Below are 16,090 nucleotides of genomic sequence, written 5' to 3'. Positions count from 1 at the left end.
TCAATCAGCCCTCTTTTCTTCTCTACTCAGAGCCTCCCAGGCTGTGGGGTATGCACCTGTGCACCTTCAATCTGATCACTTCCTTGGGGTCCTCCTCAATTCAACTCCGTGGAAATATTACAAGGGGTAGACAGAGATGAGCCATGTCAGTGTCTGTACTAGCAGAGGGCAGGACCACTGAGTGTCCGGAGGGGAGATGAGCGTCTGGGCGTCCCTGGGAACCTGGCTTGTCTTGACCCCTCTGGGGGGCTCCTCTTGGCTCTGACCTCCAGTCTCCCAGTCTTACCCCTACTCATGCCCACCCACCCCGAGGGGCCCCAGGTGTGCACTCACACACTCACACTCAAACTCAGCACCCCACTTGCTTTCTAATTACCAGGATCGTGGTGCTGTCTCAGGTTCTTCCTCCCCAGCATTCCTCAGCAGCTGCCTTCACTGGGCAGGGCAAATTATACCGTGGCCCAGCCATAAAAGCCACTTTCCAAAAAAAGAAGCTTTAGGGCCCCTGAGAGACGCAGCTGAACCTCTCACCTGGCAGTGCCTGACTCAGGAGGTGATGTCTGGGCCATGAGCGACAGAGCCTGGTGTCCCTTTAAGCAGGGAGTACAAATTCTCATCCCTCCCTCCTGCTCTCCCTGACGTCAGCTGGAAGGCGTGTGAGTGAGTGAGGGGCCAAGGTACCGCCCGCGCGAGCACGCGCACACACACACACACACACACACACGCACGCACATCTTCCAGACCCATCCCCTGCCCGCCAGCTCCACGAGACAGAGAGAAGCAGAGCGCAGACGCCGCAGGAGGCAGTGCCTGGACCCCGGCTGCCCAGGAGAGGTGAGGGGCTAGATGGGGCCTGAGGACACTGTGCTGGAAACTGTGGCTTTGGCCAGGCCGAAGGAGAGAGGTACAATGTGAAGGTGGGGGCTGAATCAGCCCAGTTCAGCTTACAGATAGTGTGTTGGGGGTATAGAGGATCCCACCTGTCTCTCCCTCCCTCCTTCTCTCCCTGTGACCCCCAAATGAGGTGAGGCTGTGTGGCTCCCGTGGGAGCATGTCTGTGTCTGTGTCTGTGTCTGGGACCTGCGTCTGGCTCAGGAGGCAGAGAGCAGCAGATACCTGCCAAGCCGCAGCCTCCTGTCTGGGAAGCAGCAGGAGAGAGGACCGCCTTGACCGGAGAAATCCCAGTGCCGCTTCCAGATGCTGAAAGCAGAATGCAGCAGGGACCCTCGCTGGTCCTTCCCCTGGAATGTGGGGCTGGGGCTGGGAAGGCAGACAGTTGGACCTGGAGCAGTTGTCTTATCCTGACTCTATTTATTCCCCAGTGTGATGGGGATAATTGTGTTAGTTAGCTTGGAGAGGTGGCTCCGTGTGGTTATTCTCTTCCCCCCGGGTACCACTCCACCCTGAGCCCTTGCTTCTTGCCTGCCTGCTGGTCTGCTCTGACCTCCACCCTTGCCAGGGCACAGCCTCCGGAGGGCAGGGGTGATAAGCCAGGGCCTGCTAGGCCACCCCTGTCATGGGATACAGGGACTTAGGGTGGCCTTGGCTGGTGCCAAGCCCCTGAATGGCCTGACCCTGGCACAAGGAGTCCAGGCGGAGATAAGGGGTGACACTGGCACCCACAAGGAGACAGCAGGTTCTTGCCAAGCTGCCAGCCTGCAGGCTCTTCCCAGGGAGAGGGGAGGGGGACACAGAGTGCGAACAATAATAAATACAGAGTGTGAACTGCTGCATCCACTGGGGCTGGGGGAGGGGAGGAGGAAGTGTGCCCGGCGGGGGGTGGGCAACCTCTCTGAGAGCCTGGCATCATGCCGCCTGGCTGTGACCCGGCAGGGGCCTCTCCCTGGGAAAGGGGGTCTCCAGCTTTCTGGGAGATGCGGAACTGGTTTCCCAAACCTCACTCCATCCCAGAGTCCTCTGGGCCCTCCAAATTCTGAATGTTTCCTCCTCCCAGTTTTGCCCCGCCCCCCCATTTCCTTGAAGTATTCTCCAAAAATGTCTGTTTTCCGTGTCTGCCCATGTTGACCCATCCTCACCCCCTCCAGAAAAAAAAAAAAAAAGAAAAAAAAAAAGACAGGTATAGACAGGAACTGCCTGCCTGGTGGCCTGGGAAAGGCCAGAGGACAGTTTTGGCCGCAGATGGCTCCCCCAGGCTTGGAGAGACATGGCTAGGCAATGTTCGTGGATGCGCAGAGGGATTCCCTGAGGGGGACCTGGGGACACTCTTGGATGGCTGGTGGGGAGGGGACACCTGCCAGCCAGTCTGGAGTAGTGCCCCCCAGGGTGGCGCCCAGCAGAGGGCGCTCAGGACCTGGCTGAGCCGGTCTTGTCCACAGTCACAACTGGGGCAGCTGGGACCCAGAGCCTTGTAGGAATGAGGCTTGGGGCGGTTCAGACCTTTGTCCATGCTGAGCAGCAAATTGGGAGGCTAAAAGTAGTAAGGAGCTCCTCTGCCCCACAGCCAGCAAAATGACACTCCTGGGCTGGGGGCCTGGCATGGCACACCAGAAAGCTTTAGGGTCACACTGATTTGAGTTCAAGTTCAGACGCTGTATGTATGACTTTGGCCAGTCTATTCCTCTCTCTAGGGGGTCTCAAAATGGGAAAGTGACTTGCTAGGGTCGCACAGCCAAGCACAGGTGGGACTGGGGTGCGAACTTGGTTCTCCCAGTGCTGTCCTGGTTTCCCCACCACCACCCAAGTCAAAGAAGCCCAAAGACCTTAACCACAGCAGTTCCCCAGGGCAGCCTGGGCATGTGACGAGGAGGACTACAGGGTCTCTTAAATAACTAAGCTCAAGTATTGGCTGGGGCAGCCCCCATGCACAGACGCAGGCACACAGGCTGTGTGGGGGAAGGAACCAGGTTTAATCAGGTCACCTCAGGCTGCAAGAGCAGCTCAGGCACGGATGTATTTTAAGGAGCATCTGGGAGGCTGGGGGAGGGGGAGGAGCCAGGGAAGTGTCAGCTCCTGCCCGGGGGTCCTGAGTTTGTTTTCTCACCCTCCCAGGGCCCACCATGCATAAGCCCCCAATGTTCGGGAAGCCCTTCCAGCGTCATCCTTGTGTTCCCCGTCCTTTCTATTTTTAAGCAACTGTACCCATTCCTCCCATCTGCTCCCCTGTGATGGGGAGTTGGGGCTGGGACATTTTTATTGGGGGAGTTGTTTTTAAGCTTAGCAGAGTTGGTGAGTGACTCACCCAAGGTCATGGTCTGAGTCAGCGCAAAGCCAGAAATAAAAGCCTGAGTCCTGGCTCCCCAGGAATTCCACACCCCACTCCTCCTTCTCCAGGGGAGGGTGGGCGCCACCCTCAAGGAATGGCTGGTCTTCACCTCCCCAGACATCTCCAGAGGGCAGGCATGCTGCATCTGACCTGTTGTGTGAGCTCAGCGAGCCTCTTCACCTATCTGAGCCTCAGTTTACTCTTCAGAAGAATGGGTGTACTAACGGTAGTTACTGCATGGGGTTCTTATGAAGACGAAATGAAAAAATGGGCAAAGGGCTTGGCACATGGTCAGTATCAGTAGATCACTAGATGGTGGCTGAGGCTCACATCAGGACTTCCCATGCTGCTTTTTTGAAATTATTATTATTTTTGAGACAGAGTCTCGCTCTGTCACCCAGGCTGGAGTGCAGTGGTGCGATCTCAGCTCACTGCAAACTCCGCCTCCCAGGTTCACGCCATTCTCCTGCCTCAGCCTCCCGAGTAGCTAGGACTACAGGCCCATGTTAGCCAGGATGGTCTCGATCTCCTGACCTCGTGATCTGCCCGTCTCGGCCTCCCAAAGTGCTGGGAATACATGTGTGAGCCACTACTCCTGGCCCCCATGCTGCATTTTAATAATCTGTGTCTGTTCCCCCAACTGGACTGGGGCGCTTTAAGGACAGTTGTCGCCCTCATGTTTGTTGTTCTGGTGCCTGCAGTCAGTTTGATTTCATTTACATATGTGTTTTTGAAAACCTCAGAGGAGAGTTGGCCTGACCTTCATTAGTCATCTGGACCAGCGATGATTCACGTAGCTGAAGACAAAAGTGAGGTCCAGAGAGGAGCAGGTGCCTGCCCCAGGTCACACAGCACTGAGTGGCTGAGCAGGCTGCCTTTCCCTGATCTGCCCAGACTGAGAGGACTCACAGTCAAGAGAAGACCATACAGTCTTCTCATACGGTGGCTCACGCTTGTAATCCCAGCACTTTGGGAGGCCAAGGGGGTGGATCACCTGATGTCAGAGTTTGAGACCAGCCTGGCCAATATGGTGAAACTCTGTCTCTACTAAAAATACAATAATTAGCTGGGCATGATGGCGAGTGCCTGTGATCCCAGCTACTCGGGAGGCTGAGGCAGGAGAATCGAGAATCACTGGAACCTGGAAGGTGGAGGTTTCAGTGAGCTAAGATCGCGCCACTGTACTCCAGCCTGGGTGACAGAGTGATACTCGGTCTCAAAAAAAAAAAAAAAAAAAAGGATAGGTGTGGTGGCTAACACCTTTAATCCCAGCACTTTGGGAGGCTCAGGCGGGTGGATCACAAGGTCAGGAGTTTGAGACCAGCCTGGCCAACATGGTGAAACCCCATCTCTACTAAAAATATAAAAATTAGGCAGGTGTAGTGGTACACGCCTGTAATCCCAGCTACTCAGGAGGCTAAGGAAGGAGAATTGCTTGAACCCGGGAGGTGGACGCTGCAGTGAGCTGAGATTATGCCACTGCACTCCAGCCTGGGTGACGGAGTAAGACTCCATCTCAAAAAAAAAAAAAAAAAAAAAAAAGAACCATGCCCTGGCACAGTGACTCACACTGTAATCCTAGCACTTAGGGAGACTGAGGCTGCAGTGAGCCATGATCATGCCACTGCACTCCAGCCTGGGTGACAAAGTGATAGCCTGTCTCAACAAATAAAAAAATAAGAGAGGACCATGATAGCCATTTCCTGCCCCATTCTCCATCCTTTTGGGGGAGCTGAGAATTGGAGCAGAGCCCCAGCATGGGTTGTGGTTCATCTGCCAAGAAGGCTGAGTCACCACCCAGAGTGCCCCATGACACTGCATCCAGCCTCAGGTTATCTCCAAACAGCCTGACATTTGTGTTTACTTCTAGGCCCCTTTGTCTGCAGTCAGTCATTTGGGGTCTGGCCTTCTGCACGGAAATGAAGATGAACTTTGCTCAGAGCCCAAACGCAGGGCCGGGGGACACGGGGATGCCCACTCGCCGGGGGGCCTTTGACACAGCTCTGTGGCTCCTCCCGACAACCTGGGTAGGATGTTACGATGAGCCCCATTTGACAGAAGAGGGAACTGAGGCACGAAAAGGGAGAGTTGGCCAGGCACAGTGGCTCATGCCTGAAATCCCAGCACTTCAGGAGGCCAAGGTGGGTGGATCACCTGCAGTCAGGAGTTCGAGACCAGGTTGGCCAACATGGTAAAACCCCATCTCTGATTAAAAAAAAAAAAAAAAAAAAAAAAAAAAGAGGCCGGGCGCAGTGGCTCACACCTGTAATCCCAGCACTTTGGGAAGCTGAGGTGGGTGGGTCACGAGGTCGGGAAATTGAGACTCTCCTGGCCAACATGGTGAAACCCTATCTGTACTAAAATATAAAAAATTAGCTGGGCATGGTGGTGTGCACCTATAGTCCTAGCTACTCAGGAGGCTGAGGCAGAGGAATCGCTTGAACCCCGCAGGCAGAGGTTGCAGTGAGCCAAGATCACGGCACTGCACTCCAGCCTGTCGACAGAGCAAGACTCCGTCTAAAAAACACACACACACACACACACACACACAAATTAGCTGGGTGGGGTGGTGGGTGCCTGTAATCCCAGTCAGCTACTTGGGAGGCTGAGGCAGGAGAATCCCCTGAACCCGGGAGGCAGAGGTTGCAGTGAGCCAAGATCGTGCCACTGCACTCCAGCCTGAGGGACAAAGCGAGACTCTGTCTCAAAAAAAAAAAAAAAAGGGGGGGGTCACAAAACTGGGTTGCAGTGGAGCCAGGATTTCAACTCAGGCAGTCTAGGTCTCATGCTGCCCTCTTACCCGACTGCAGGTTCTGAAGGGCATTATTCCTGGCAGGAGATGGCCCCAGAAGGACACACGAAACCCCCCTGGAGCTGGCCCTTAGCTCTGTTTGAGTGGAAACAAATGTTCCAGAAATATATCAGTTTCTCTGCTCTTGGGCGAGTTTATTTTCCCATTTAGTTTCTCAGGGAAAGTTCTTTTGGAAAAACTCCAGCCTCCATCTTGGCTGAACCAGGAACAGAATTTATATTCACAGGAAGATCACTGGTTTACCGTTAGACAGATCTGGGGCTCTGTCTCCTGCTGTGTGACTTTGGGCAAGTCACTCAACCTCTCTGAGCCTCAGCTAGCTCATCTGTAAAATGGAAAAATTGTCATTTCAGCTCTATAGGGTAACTGGGAGGTTGAAACGTAGAAAATAATTTCTGTAAAGACTTTTGCACAGTACATGGCATTCAGCCAATGAAAGCCTCATTTTCACTTGCCCTCTTTGGCAGCGATGCTCTGGAGAGGGGTCTGAACTGGAGGGTTGCTCTGTATCTTCCTGTTCCCTTCTCTCTGGTCTCTGGGGCTGCTGGGTGTTGTACAGCTCCCCCAAGCCCAGGCCCTGGCAGGGCCCAGAGAGGGAAAGGCCCTGTACCACGTCACACAGTAGGTCAATAGCAATGCAGGGCCTGGACACAGGACTCCTGCCTTCCCACTCGAAGGCCCCAGATGATGCTAATTCAAATTCTGGCTCAGACTTTGATTGGTGTGTGTCCTTGAGTGAGTGATTTAACCTCTTTGAGCCTCGGTTTTCTTGTCTGCAAAGTAGGGTAATAATAGCACCAGCCTTTAAGAGCTGTTGCAGGAATTAAATAAAACAAGAGACTGTGGAGCTGTGAGGGGTGGGCGATCCTTAGGGAAGAAGAGAGGATGAAAATGAATGGTGGGCTTGGCCCAGCTCGGCTGGGTCTCTCCTTCCCCGACTCCCTCTTCCCTCAACACCCAATTCCGCAGCCCTGTCTGGGAGGGGCAGGCTCTCGCCCAGCGCCTACTCAGTGCTTTCCACATCCCACCTCAATTCTCATTTCATCCTCAAAAGAACCCTTGGAGGACAGTCTTTTCTCTCTCCCTCTTTTTTTTTTTTTTTTTTTTTTTGAGACAGGGTCTTGCTGTGTCGCCCAGGCTGTAGTGGAGTAGCTTGATTACCACTCACTGCAGCCTCGACCTCCTGGGCTCAAGCAGTCCTCCCACCTTAGCGTCCCGAGTAGCCAGGACAACAGGCATGCACCACTACACCCAACTAATTTTTTTTTTTTAAGACAGTGTCTCACTTTGTCCCTCAGGCTGCACTGCAGAGGCGCGATTTTGGCTCACTGCAGCCTTGACCTCCCAGGTTCAAGTGATCCTGCTGCCTCAGATGCCCAAGTAGCTGGAACTACAGGTGTGCCACCACCATGCCCAGCTAATTTTTGTATTTTTTGTAGACACGAGCTTTCACCATGTTGCCCCAGCTGGTTTTAAGCTCCTGGGCTTAAACGATCCTCCCGCCTTGGCCTCCGAAAGTGCTGGGATTATTTGCGTGCGCCACCTTGCTGTTTGGAGGAGGGATTCGTGTGATCCCCATTTCCCAGATAAGGAAACTGAGGCTGCAATGGGGGACAGGGGAGAAGCCTGTTCTCTCTGCCTTGTGGAAGCTGCCTGTCTCCTGCCCCTGCCTGAGCTCCTGCCCTGAGGCCGACTCGCTGCCTCTCTTGGTCCTGTCTTTGCTGTGGCTCCTCTGCCTCCCTTCTGCTCTCTGGTCTCTCTGCTACCTGAGAGCCCATCGTGGGGAGGCTGCCCTCGACCCTGGCCCAGAATCATGAGTGGGTCCTTCCCCCATACCTGTTGCCCACTTAGCATGAGGCCCTGGAGCCGTGTGGTCACTTGGGTGGGAGGCCTGGCTGGCCAGAGCAGGCCCCAGCTCAGCTGCGTCTCCCTGGTAACCGTCATGAGCTGTATCTCCCCCTCTCTATCCTCCTCTTCCCTTCCTGCCCCTCCATGGCCTTCCAGCACTGGCTGTCACTGCCAAGCACAATACCAGGCCTGGGAAAACTGCAATCGGGAGGCCAGGCCCGCCCTGCTCCCTAGAGGGAGGGAGGCAGGGCCTCTGTTCCCATCGTCTGCCACCCCTCGCCCAGGTGGGGCAGGTGGCACTCTAGGAGTTCACTGCAGGGCGTCTGGTGCTTCCCAGCTGTGTCATCTTGGGTAACTTTGCTGCCTCGTCTTCTTTTCTTGGTAACAGCTTTACTGAGATGTCGTTCACATACCATAAAATTCACCTGCTTAAGGCGTTCAGTTCAGTTGTTTTTAGTACATTCACAGAATTGTGCAGCCATCACCACAGCCAATTATAGAACATTTTCATTCCCCAAAAAGAAACGTTCTACCCATTGGCAGCCCTCCCCCTCCCTCCTCCCCAGCCCTGGTGACCACCAGTCGACTCCCTGTCTATGAGGATTTGCCTCAGAGACAGAATCATGCCCTCTGTGTTTTTTCGGGACTGGCTTCTTCTCTGTGACCTTGCAAACATTCTAGCATAATGTGTGCAGGGTTCATCTAGGGTATAGCATGAATCAGTATTTCTTCTTTTCTTTTTCTTATGGCCAAGTGCTAGTCTACCATGTGGCTAGACCATACTTTATTTTTTATTTTTATTATTTATTTTTGAGACAGAGTCTCGCTCTGTTGCCCAGGTTGGAGTGCAGCGGCGCAATCTCAGCTCACTGCAAGCTCCGCCTCCCGGGTTCATGCCATTCTCCTGCCTCAGCCTCCTGAGTAGCTGGGACTACAGGCGCCCACCACCACACCCGGCTATTTTTTTGTATTTTTAGTAGAGATGGGGTTTCACCATGTTAGCCAGGATAGTCTCGATCTCCTGACCTCGTGATCCGCCCACCTCGGCCTCCCAAAGTGCTGGGATTACAGGTGTGAGCCACCGCGCCTGGCCGACCATACTTCATTATCCATTCACCTGCTGGTGGGCTTGGGCTGTTTTCACTTGTTGGCTGTTGTGAATGAGCGCTGGTGTAACCATTCATGAACACTTATATCCAACTGTGTGGTTGCTTTTTTCTTTGTAGATAGAGTCTCGCTCAGTCACCCAGCCTGGAGTGCAATGGTGTGATTCTCGTGCCTCAGCCTTCTGAGTAGCTGGGACTACAGGCATGCGCCACCACACCCAATTAATTTTTGTATTTTTGGGAGAGACGGGGTTTCACCATGTTGGCCAGGCTGGTCTTGAACTCCTGACCTCAAGTGATCTGCCCACCTCGGCCTTGCAAAGTGCTGAGATTACAGGTGTGCGCCACCACACCCAGCTGTTTGTGTGGTTGTTTCTTGAAGCTTCCGTTTTCTTCTCCCCAAAATGAGGATAATGAGTGAAAAGGCCAAACCTGGTTTGCCCTGCCTCCTGGAGTGAGCTCAGACAGAAAAGCCCCACATCAGCCTTTTCAGGGTTGAGGGTCTGTGAGGTGAGCCAAGCCCGGGGCTCTACCGCCTTCCTGACCGGAGGGGGAGGGTTTTGGGAGGAGGGAGGATACTACTCCACCTCCACCCCCAGGCATGGCAGAGCCAGCTCAGCATCTTGGCTTAGAAAAATTCCTCTTGCTGTATTATCTTGAACAGAGGCCAAAAGACCTGCTCCAGTGGACTCCTGGACTCATCCAGGCCTGCCATGCAGTGTGTTCAGGCTTTCTGAGCTCTGGACTCCTAGGGAAACTTACAAGAACCTTGTGGGTGATTTTCCTTCCCTGGAAACTCCAAGCTCTGGAGTGAGAGGGGTATAAAATGGAGGTCACAGGCCTGTAATCTTAGCACTTTGGAAGGGTGAGGCAGGTAGATCAACTGAGGTCAGGAGTTCGAGATCAGCCTGGCCAACATGGTGAAACCTCATCTCTACTAAAAATACAAAAATTAGTTGGGCGTTGTGGCAGGTGCCTGTAATCCCAGCTAGTTGGGAGGCTGAGGCAGGAGAATCACTTGAACCTGGGAGGTGGAAGTTGCAGTGAGCCAAGATCACACCACTGTACTCCAGCCTGGGTGACAGAGTGAGACTCTGTCTTAAAAAAAAAAAAAAAAAATTAGCTGGGCATGAGGGTGCATGCTTGTAAGTTCCAGCTACTTGGGAGGCTGAGGTGGGAGGATCGCTTGAGCCCAGGAGATGGAGGCTGCAGTGAGTATGATCATGTCAGTGTTCCCCAGTCCAGATGAGACCATGTCTCAGAAAAAAAAAAAAAAAAAAAAAAAAAAGGATCAATGCTAGCCCCATTTTACAGAACAGAAAATAGTCAGAAGTTAAGAGTGTTGATCAATGGGCCGGACGACTTGGCCCATGCCTGTAATCCCAGCACTTTGGGAGGCCACAGGGAGCGGATCACCTGAGGTCAGGATTTCGAGACCTGCCTGGCCAACAAGGTGAAACCCCATCTGTACTAAAACTACAAAAAATTAGCCAGGCATGGTGGCGGGCACCTGTAGTCCCAGCTATTCAGCAGGCTGAGGCAGGAGAATCGCTTATACCCAGGAGGCGGAGACTGCAGTGAGCCGAGATCGTGCCATTGCACTCCAGCCTGAGCAACAAGAGTGAGACTCTGTCTAAAAAAAAAAAAAAAGTTGACCAGGGCCTAGGCCATGTAGCCAGAAGGTGGAGGATGCAGGATTCAAACCCAGGCCTGGGTGTGGAGCCCACACTCCCACCTGCCATGTTGGAGCTGATGTGTGGCTTGAGGTCACCAAGTTGTAGGTGACAAAGCTAAGATTTGAACCCATGTGTGACTCTGAAACAACTGACCCTTATGCCAAACCATATTCCAGACCATCACTGGCCACCCTACCCAGCCACCTCCCAGGCTCCTGGAGTTAGAGAATTGAACTGCAAACTGGAAGGACTTAGGGGTCATAAGACCCCTAGTTTTGTTTTCTGGTGAGGACTCTGAGCCACGATGGGGTCGTTTGTGACTTGAAGTCACGCCGTGAGGATAGCAGGTGGGACTAGCCCTCCTGACTGTGGCCAGGGTCCAGGAGCTGCTCCCCTGGACTGGGCTCACCTGTGCCTCTTTCTTCCTCTTCCAGACGGAGCCCGTGGCTGGTGAGGCCGCAGAGCAGGGCCAGGCCGGGCCCTGCCCGCAAGGACGCCCAAACCCCTCATCGGCCCCTGGGCCCCAGAGCCCACCAGGCTCTCCCGCCGGCCCCACCATGACTTCGGAGTCCACGTCACCCCCAGTTGTGCCCCCGCTCCACTCCCCCAAGTCCCCAGTCTGGCCCACCTTCCCCTTCCACAGGGAGGGCAGCAGGGTCTGGGAGCGGGGTGGTGTCCCACCTCGGGACCTACCCAGCCCTCTGCCCACCAAGCGGACCAGGACCTATTCGGCGTGAGTACCTGCCCCTTGCCCAGGCCCTTGACCCTTGCCAGGACACAGGCTGACCATCCCCATCCTTTTCCAACTCCTGTTGTCCTCACCTGGGATAGGGGAACTGTGTGTGGACCTTCCAGTAACTGGATAGATGTTTGTCCCCTCCATCCATTCATCCATCCATGCATCCATCCACCCATCCATCCATCCATCCATCCATCCATCCACCCACTCACCCACCCACCTGTCCGTCCATCCATCCATCCACCCATCCACCCATCCATCTGCCCGTCCGTTCGTTCGTCCGTCCATCCATCCATCCATCCATCCATCCACCCACCTGTCCGTCCATCCATCCATCCACCCATCTACCCATCCATCTGCCCGCCCATCCGTCCGTCCGTCCGTCCGTCCGTCCGTCCGTCCGTCCATCCATCCATCCATCCATCCATCCATCCATCCATCCATCTATCCCACAAAGATTTACTGAGCTCCTGACCAGGGGGATCCAGGGATAAGACAAAGCCCCAGCCCATAAGCTGCTTACAATCTAGAGGGAACTTGTTCACCATCCATTACCACCCAGCAGGGTTAGGAGTGAGGACCCAGCACGGGGTACCGGAGGAGACGATGTCCTGGTTGGGTTTGGAAGATGTATCAGGTGAAGAAGGGAGCTGGCGATTCTGGGCAGATGGCACAGCGTGGGCAAAACCCAAGACACAGAGTTAACCTTTGGAGAGGGGTGGGCAGGGGGACAAAGAGTAGCCCTGGGCCTTTGGGGTAGGTCACCAATGAGGTGGCATGGGGGAGTAATAAGGGTCCATATGGGGGAGGCCAAAGGATCTTTTGGGAAGGACAGGGTCTTGCTCTGTCACCCAGGCTGGAGTGCAGTGGTGCAGTCATGACTCACTGCAGCCTCAACTTCCTGGGCTTAAGCGATCCTCCCACCTCAGCCTCCTGAGTAGCTGGGACTACTGGCGCATGTCACCACCCCCAGTTAATTTTTTAAAAAAATATTTTGGGCCAGATATAGTGGCTCATGCCTGTAATCCCAGCATTTTTGGAGGTCGAGGCAGGTGGATCAGTTGAGGCCAGGAGATCAAGGCAGTCTGGCCAACATGGCCAAACACTGCAAAACCCCGTCTCTACTAAAAATGCCAAACTTAGCTGGGCGTGGTGGTGGGTGCCTGTAATCCTAGCTACTCAGGAGGCTGAGGCATGAGAATCACTTGAACCCGGGAGGTGGAGGTTGTAGTGTGCTAAGATTGTGCCCCTGCACTCCAGCCTGGGTGATAGAGCGAGACTCTGTCTCAAAAAAAAAAAAAAAAAATTTTTTTTGTAGAGATGGAAGTCTCCCTATGTTGCCCAGGCTGATCTCAAACTCCTAGGCCCAAGTGATCCTCCCGCCTCAGCCTCCCAAAGTGCTGGGATGACAGGTGTGAGCCACTGTGCCCGGCCTCATTATCATCGAATGGGGATGACTACGTGGTTCCTGGCCTGGGGCAAGTTTCTCGAAGCCCTGAGGCAGGCTCAGCAGAAAGGGCCCAGAACAGCTGTAGGGGTCCGGGGAGGAGTTCCTCAGGCCACAGCTGCAATCCCACTACCCTATCTCCAGGACAGCCCGGGCCTCAGCTGGCCCCGTGTTCAAGGGCGTCTGTAAGCAGTTCTCACGCTCACAGGGCCATGGCTTCATCACCCCCGAGAACGGGTCCGAGGACATCTTCGTACATGTGTCTGAGTGAGTCCCCTCCACCTCCGTTCTTGGCCCCTACCCTAGTGTCCCTAACGGTGCCTCAAAAATCTCTCTCCAGACCTCTCCCCTCCCTGGCTGAGGTCTGTATTCATGGCACCTTTTCTGTCCTCTGAGTAGGGACTGAAGGTATGTTGGGGGAGGAGGGCTGTGGCCAGGTGGGGAGTGGGCATGCAGACCCCAGAAGCCTGGGAGCCAGCAGCTGGGCCCTGGATCCCATTCCAGCATCATGGGGGTCTGAGAGGGCTAGGCCAGCTCCTGAGCCTCTTGGCCTGGAAAGGGCCTTCAGGTGGATGGGCCAGGAGGTAGAGATGGATGTCATGCCTAGGCCTGGCCCCACCCCCTCCTAATGCCCGGAGGACTGGGGCGAGGTCACTGAGCTTCTCAGCTTTAGGGATCTCCCTGTGCCCTTTCACATCTCAGTCCTCAAGGGACCCAGAAAGGGAGGTACAGTTTATGAATCCCGTTTTATTTATTTATTTATTTTTTGAGACGGAGTCTCGCTCTGTTGCCCAGGCTGGAGTGCAGTGGCACAATCTTGGCTCAGTGCAACCTCCACTTCCTGGGTTCAAGTGATTCTGCCCCCTCAGCCTCCCAAGTAGCTGGAATTACAGGTGTCAGCCACCACGCCCAGCTAACTTTTTTATTTTTAGTAGAGACAGGGTTTCGCCATGTTGGCCAGGCTGGTGTCAAACTCCTGACTCAGGTGATGCGCTCGCCTCGGGCTCCCAAAGTGTTGGGATTACAGGTGTGAGCCACTGTGCCTGGCCATGAGTCCCATTTTACAGATTCGAGAGCTGAGGTTCTGAGAAGCAAGGCCTGGCCAGGCCTCCTGACCTAGGGAGGCCTAGGGCCAGGCTGCCCCTGAGGCCAGGCCACAGGACTGTCCAGGGCATAGGGCCTGCCAGTGGGCTAACACCCCTCTTCCTGCCCGCCAGCATCGAGGGGGAGTACGTGCCAGTGGAGGGCGATGAGGTGACCTACAAGATGTGCCCTATCCCGCCCAAGAACCAGAAGTTCCAGGCCGTGGAGGTGGTGCTCACTCAGCTGGCCCCCCACACTCCCCACGAGACGTGGTCTGGCCAGGTCGTGGGCTCCTAGGCTGGGTGGCTCACAGGCCAGCTGGCTGGGGGGGTGGGGAGCCACACAGGGTGAACGGGCAGCAGCCAGCTCCATGCCCCACTGCCCTGGCTGATCAGTCCTTCGGTGGCCTCAGTGTGCACGTCTGTCTGTCTGTCCGTCTGTGCTTGTGGCTGTGAGCGTGTGCCTCCACCCACCCCATGACCCGTGACTACTGTGCGAGCTGGAAAGGAAGTGGGTGGAGGGCGAGGCCACCAGACCTGGCTTCTCGCTGTCCACTGCCTTTCTCCTCCCCTCCCTGCCGCAGACACGCAGGACCTGCTCGCCCTCCTACCCACCCATCCCCATGGTGACTGAGCCTCGAGAGCCTGTGCTGGGCTCACTCCCTGGCCTCCGCCCCTGAGCTGTCCCATGTCAGTCCACAGTTCTCTGTGCTACTTTTACATCTCCCTCCCTTGGCTGAGGTCCCCCGCCACCATCTAGACCCTTCCCTCAGAAGCCTGGCCGGTGGGTGCTTTTGGGGAGCCTCCCAGCCACTGGCAGGGGAGGAGGACAAATACAGAGGCACACAGGCCCCTCACTGCTGAGGCCAGCCTTCCTTCCTGCTCTGCTCTCAGTGCACTAGAGAGGCAGGAAGAGGGGCCAGAGGGCGCAAGGGGTTTGGGGCTCCCATTTCGCCGGCCAGTCCCTCCTCCTCAGCCTGGCAGTGGCTCTGGGCTCCTTCCCCTGGGCTGTACTGAGCCAAGCCCAGGGGTTTGCAGAGGGTGGGGGTCCATCTCTCCAGCTTGGCTGCAGCCCTCCTTTACCCTGACTCACAAGCACTACTGATGCTCTGCGCCACGCCCGGCTGACAGCTGCTGAAGATGCCGAGATGGACAGACACACATCCATCAGGCAGGGCCGGGCCAGGGCACCCACAAGGAGGGCCCTCAGCCTGGGAGACTGGCCCTGCGGCCCCCACGTCAAACCCTCTTCCCAAAGCCCTGACAGACCAGCGGCTGAGGTGTGGCTCTTGCTTTTACCGTGTCCATCCCTGAAGATGTGTGACTGTCGCTGTCACCTGGAGTCCTTTTGGGGCCAAGATGTGTATGCACTTGGGGTCGTGGCCATTCACTCCCATACAGGGGTGAGGGTGGCCTGGCCCGGGAGGCCAGGAAGGAGGGCCCTGTCTGCCTCCACCTCTGGGCGCACCCCCTGCCTACCACCCTCCCTTCTAGACAGCACATCGCCTGACTGGGGAGAAGTGGGGCCATGGTTCAAGGGAGGGCCGGCCAGGGGTGTCACCCTTATGAAACCCAGTCTGTGAGTAAAACGGGGGGCTCAAATACCCAGGATGAGGGGATCAGTGACTGTCTAGGAGGATCCCTGGCCTTGTAGGTGCCCCAAGACCCCAGGGTAGAGATCAGCTGGGATGCCTGCATCCCAACCTTGCCCCCAGGGCCCATCACATAAAATCTGGGAGCCCAGAGCTGCTGAGGTATGCTGGTCAGCTCCCCTAAAATGGGCACGGCCCAGCCTGTCCCATGAGGAACAAAGGCCCCTGGCCCCCTTGAGAGAGGGCTTGTTAGTGAGGGATGACTCCTGGGGGCCCCCAAGGCTCCCCTCCTGTAGGGAGGCCACCTCTTAAGGTACCACTATCAGTCAGGATGTGGTGGCATCAGCCCTGGGGCCGCCTGGGTGGCAGGGGGGCAGCAGCTCTCCTCCCCACTCACAGGCCTTGCAGTGCCCATTTGGAATTCCTCCCAAGACCCCTGGCCACCCAAACCCCCCATTCTTCCTAACACTGGCAATAAACCCTCAACTGTGACCCACCGTGCCCTAAAGCTGCCTCTGTGTCAGGGTCCCCAAGGAAAGGGCTGGGGGTGGACCCAGCTCTTCTC

General features: G+C 55.5%; 1 protein-coding gene across 2 annotated transcripts; it reads left to right on the top strand.

Moving 5' to 3' along the window:
* Window positions 1-620: 620 nt before the first annotated feature.
* Window positions 621-16,017, top strand: CSDC2 (cold shock domain containing C2). Of its 2 annotated transcripts, XM_038007366.2 has the most exons (5): window positions 621-834; window positions 11,100-11,398; window positions 11,970-12,041; window positions 12,996-13,118; window positions 14,069-16,017. In XM_038007366.2, the coding sequence occupies exons 2-5, from the start codon at window positions 11,223-11,225 to the stop codon at window positions 14,229-14,231; spliced, it is 534 nt and encodes a 177-aa protein (XP_037863294.1). In that variant the 5' UTR covers window positions 621-834; window positions 11,100-11,222; the 3' UTR covers window positions 14,232-16,017. The 2 variants fall into 2 exon arrangements, with proteins under 2 accessions (XP_037863294.1, XP_007974109.1); XM_007975918.3 differs by lacking the exon at window positions 11,970-12,041.
* Window positions 16,018-16,090: the final 73 nt, after the last annotated feature.

Source organism: Chlorocebus sabaeus, chromosome 19, assembly GCF_047675955.1.
Source record: "Chlorocebus sabaeus isolate Y175 chromosome 19, mChlSab1.0.hap1, whole genome shotgun sequence".
Taxonomy (NCBI): Eukaryota; Metazoa; Chordata; class Mammalia; order Primates; family Cercopithecidae; genus Chlorocebus; species Chlorocebus sabaeus.
Note: the sequence above shows the minus strand (reverse complement) of the source record. Positions and strands in the feature narration are given on the sequence as shown.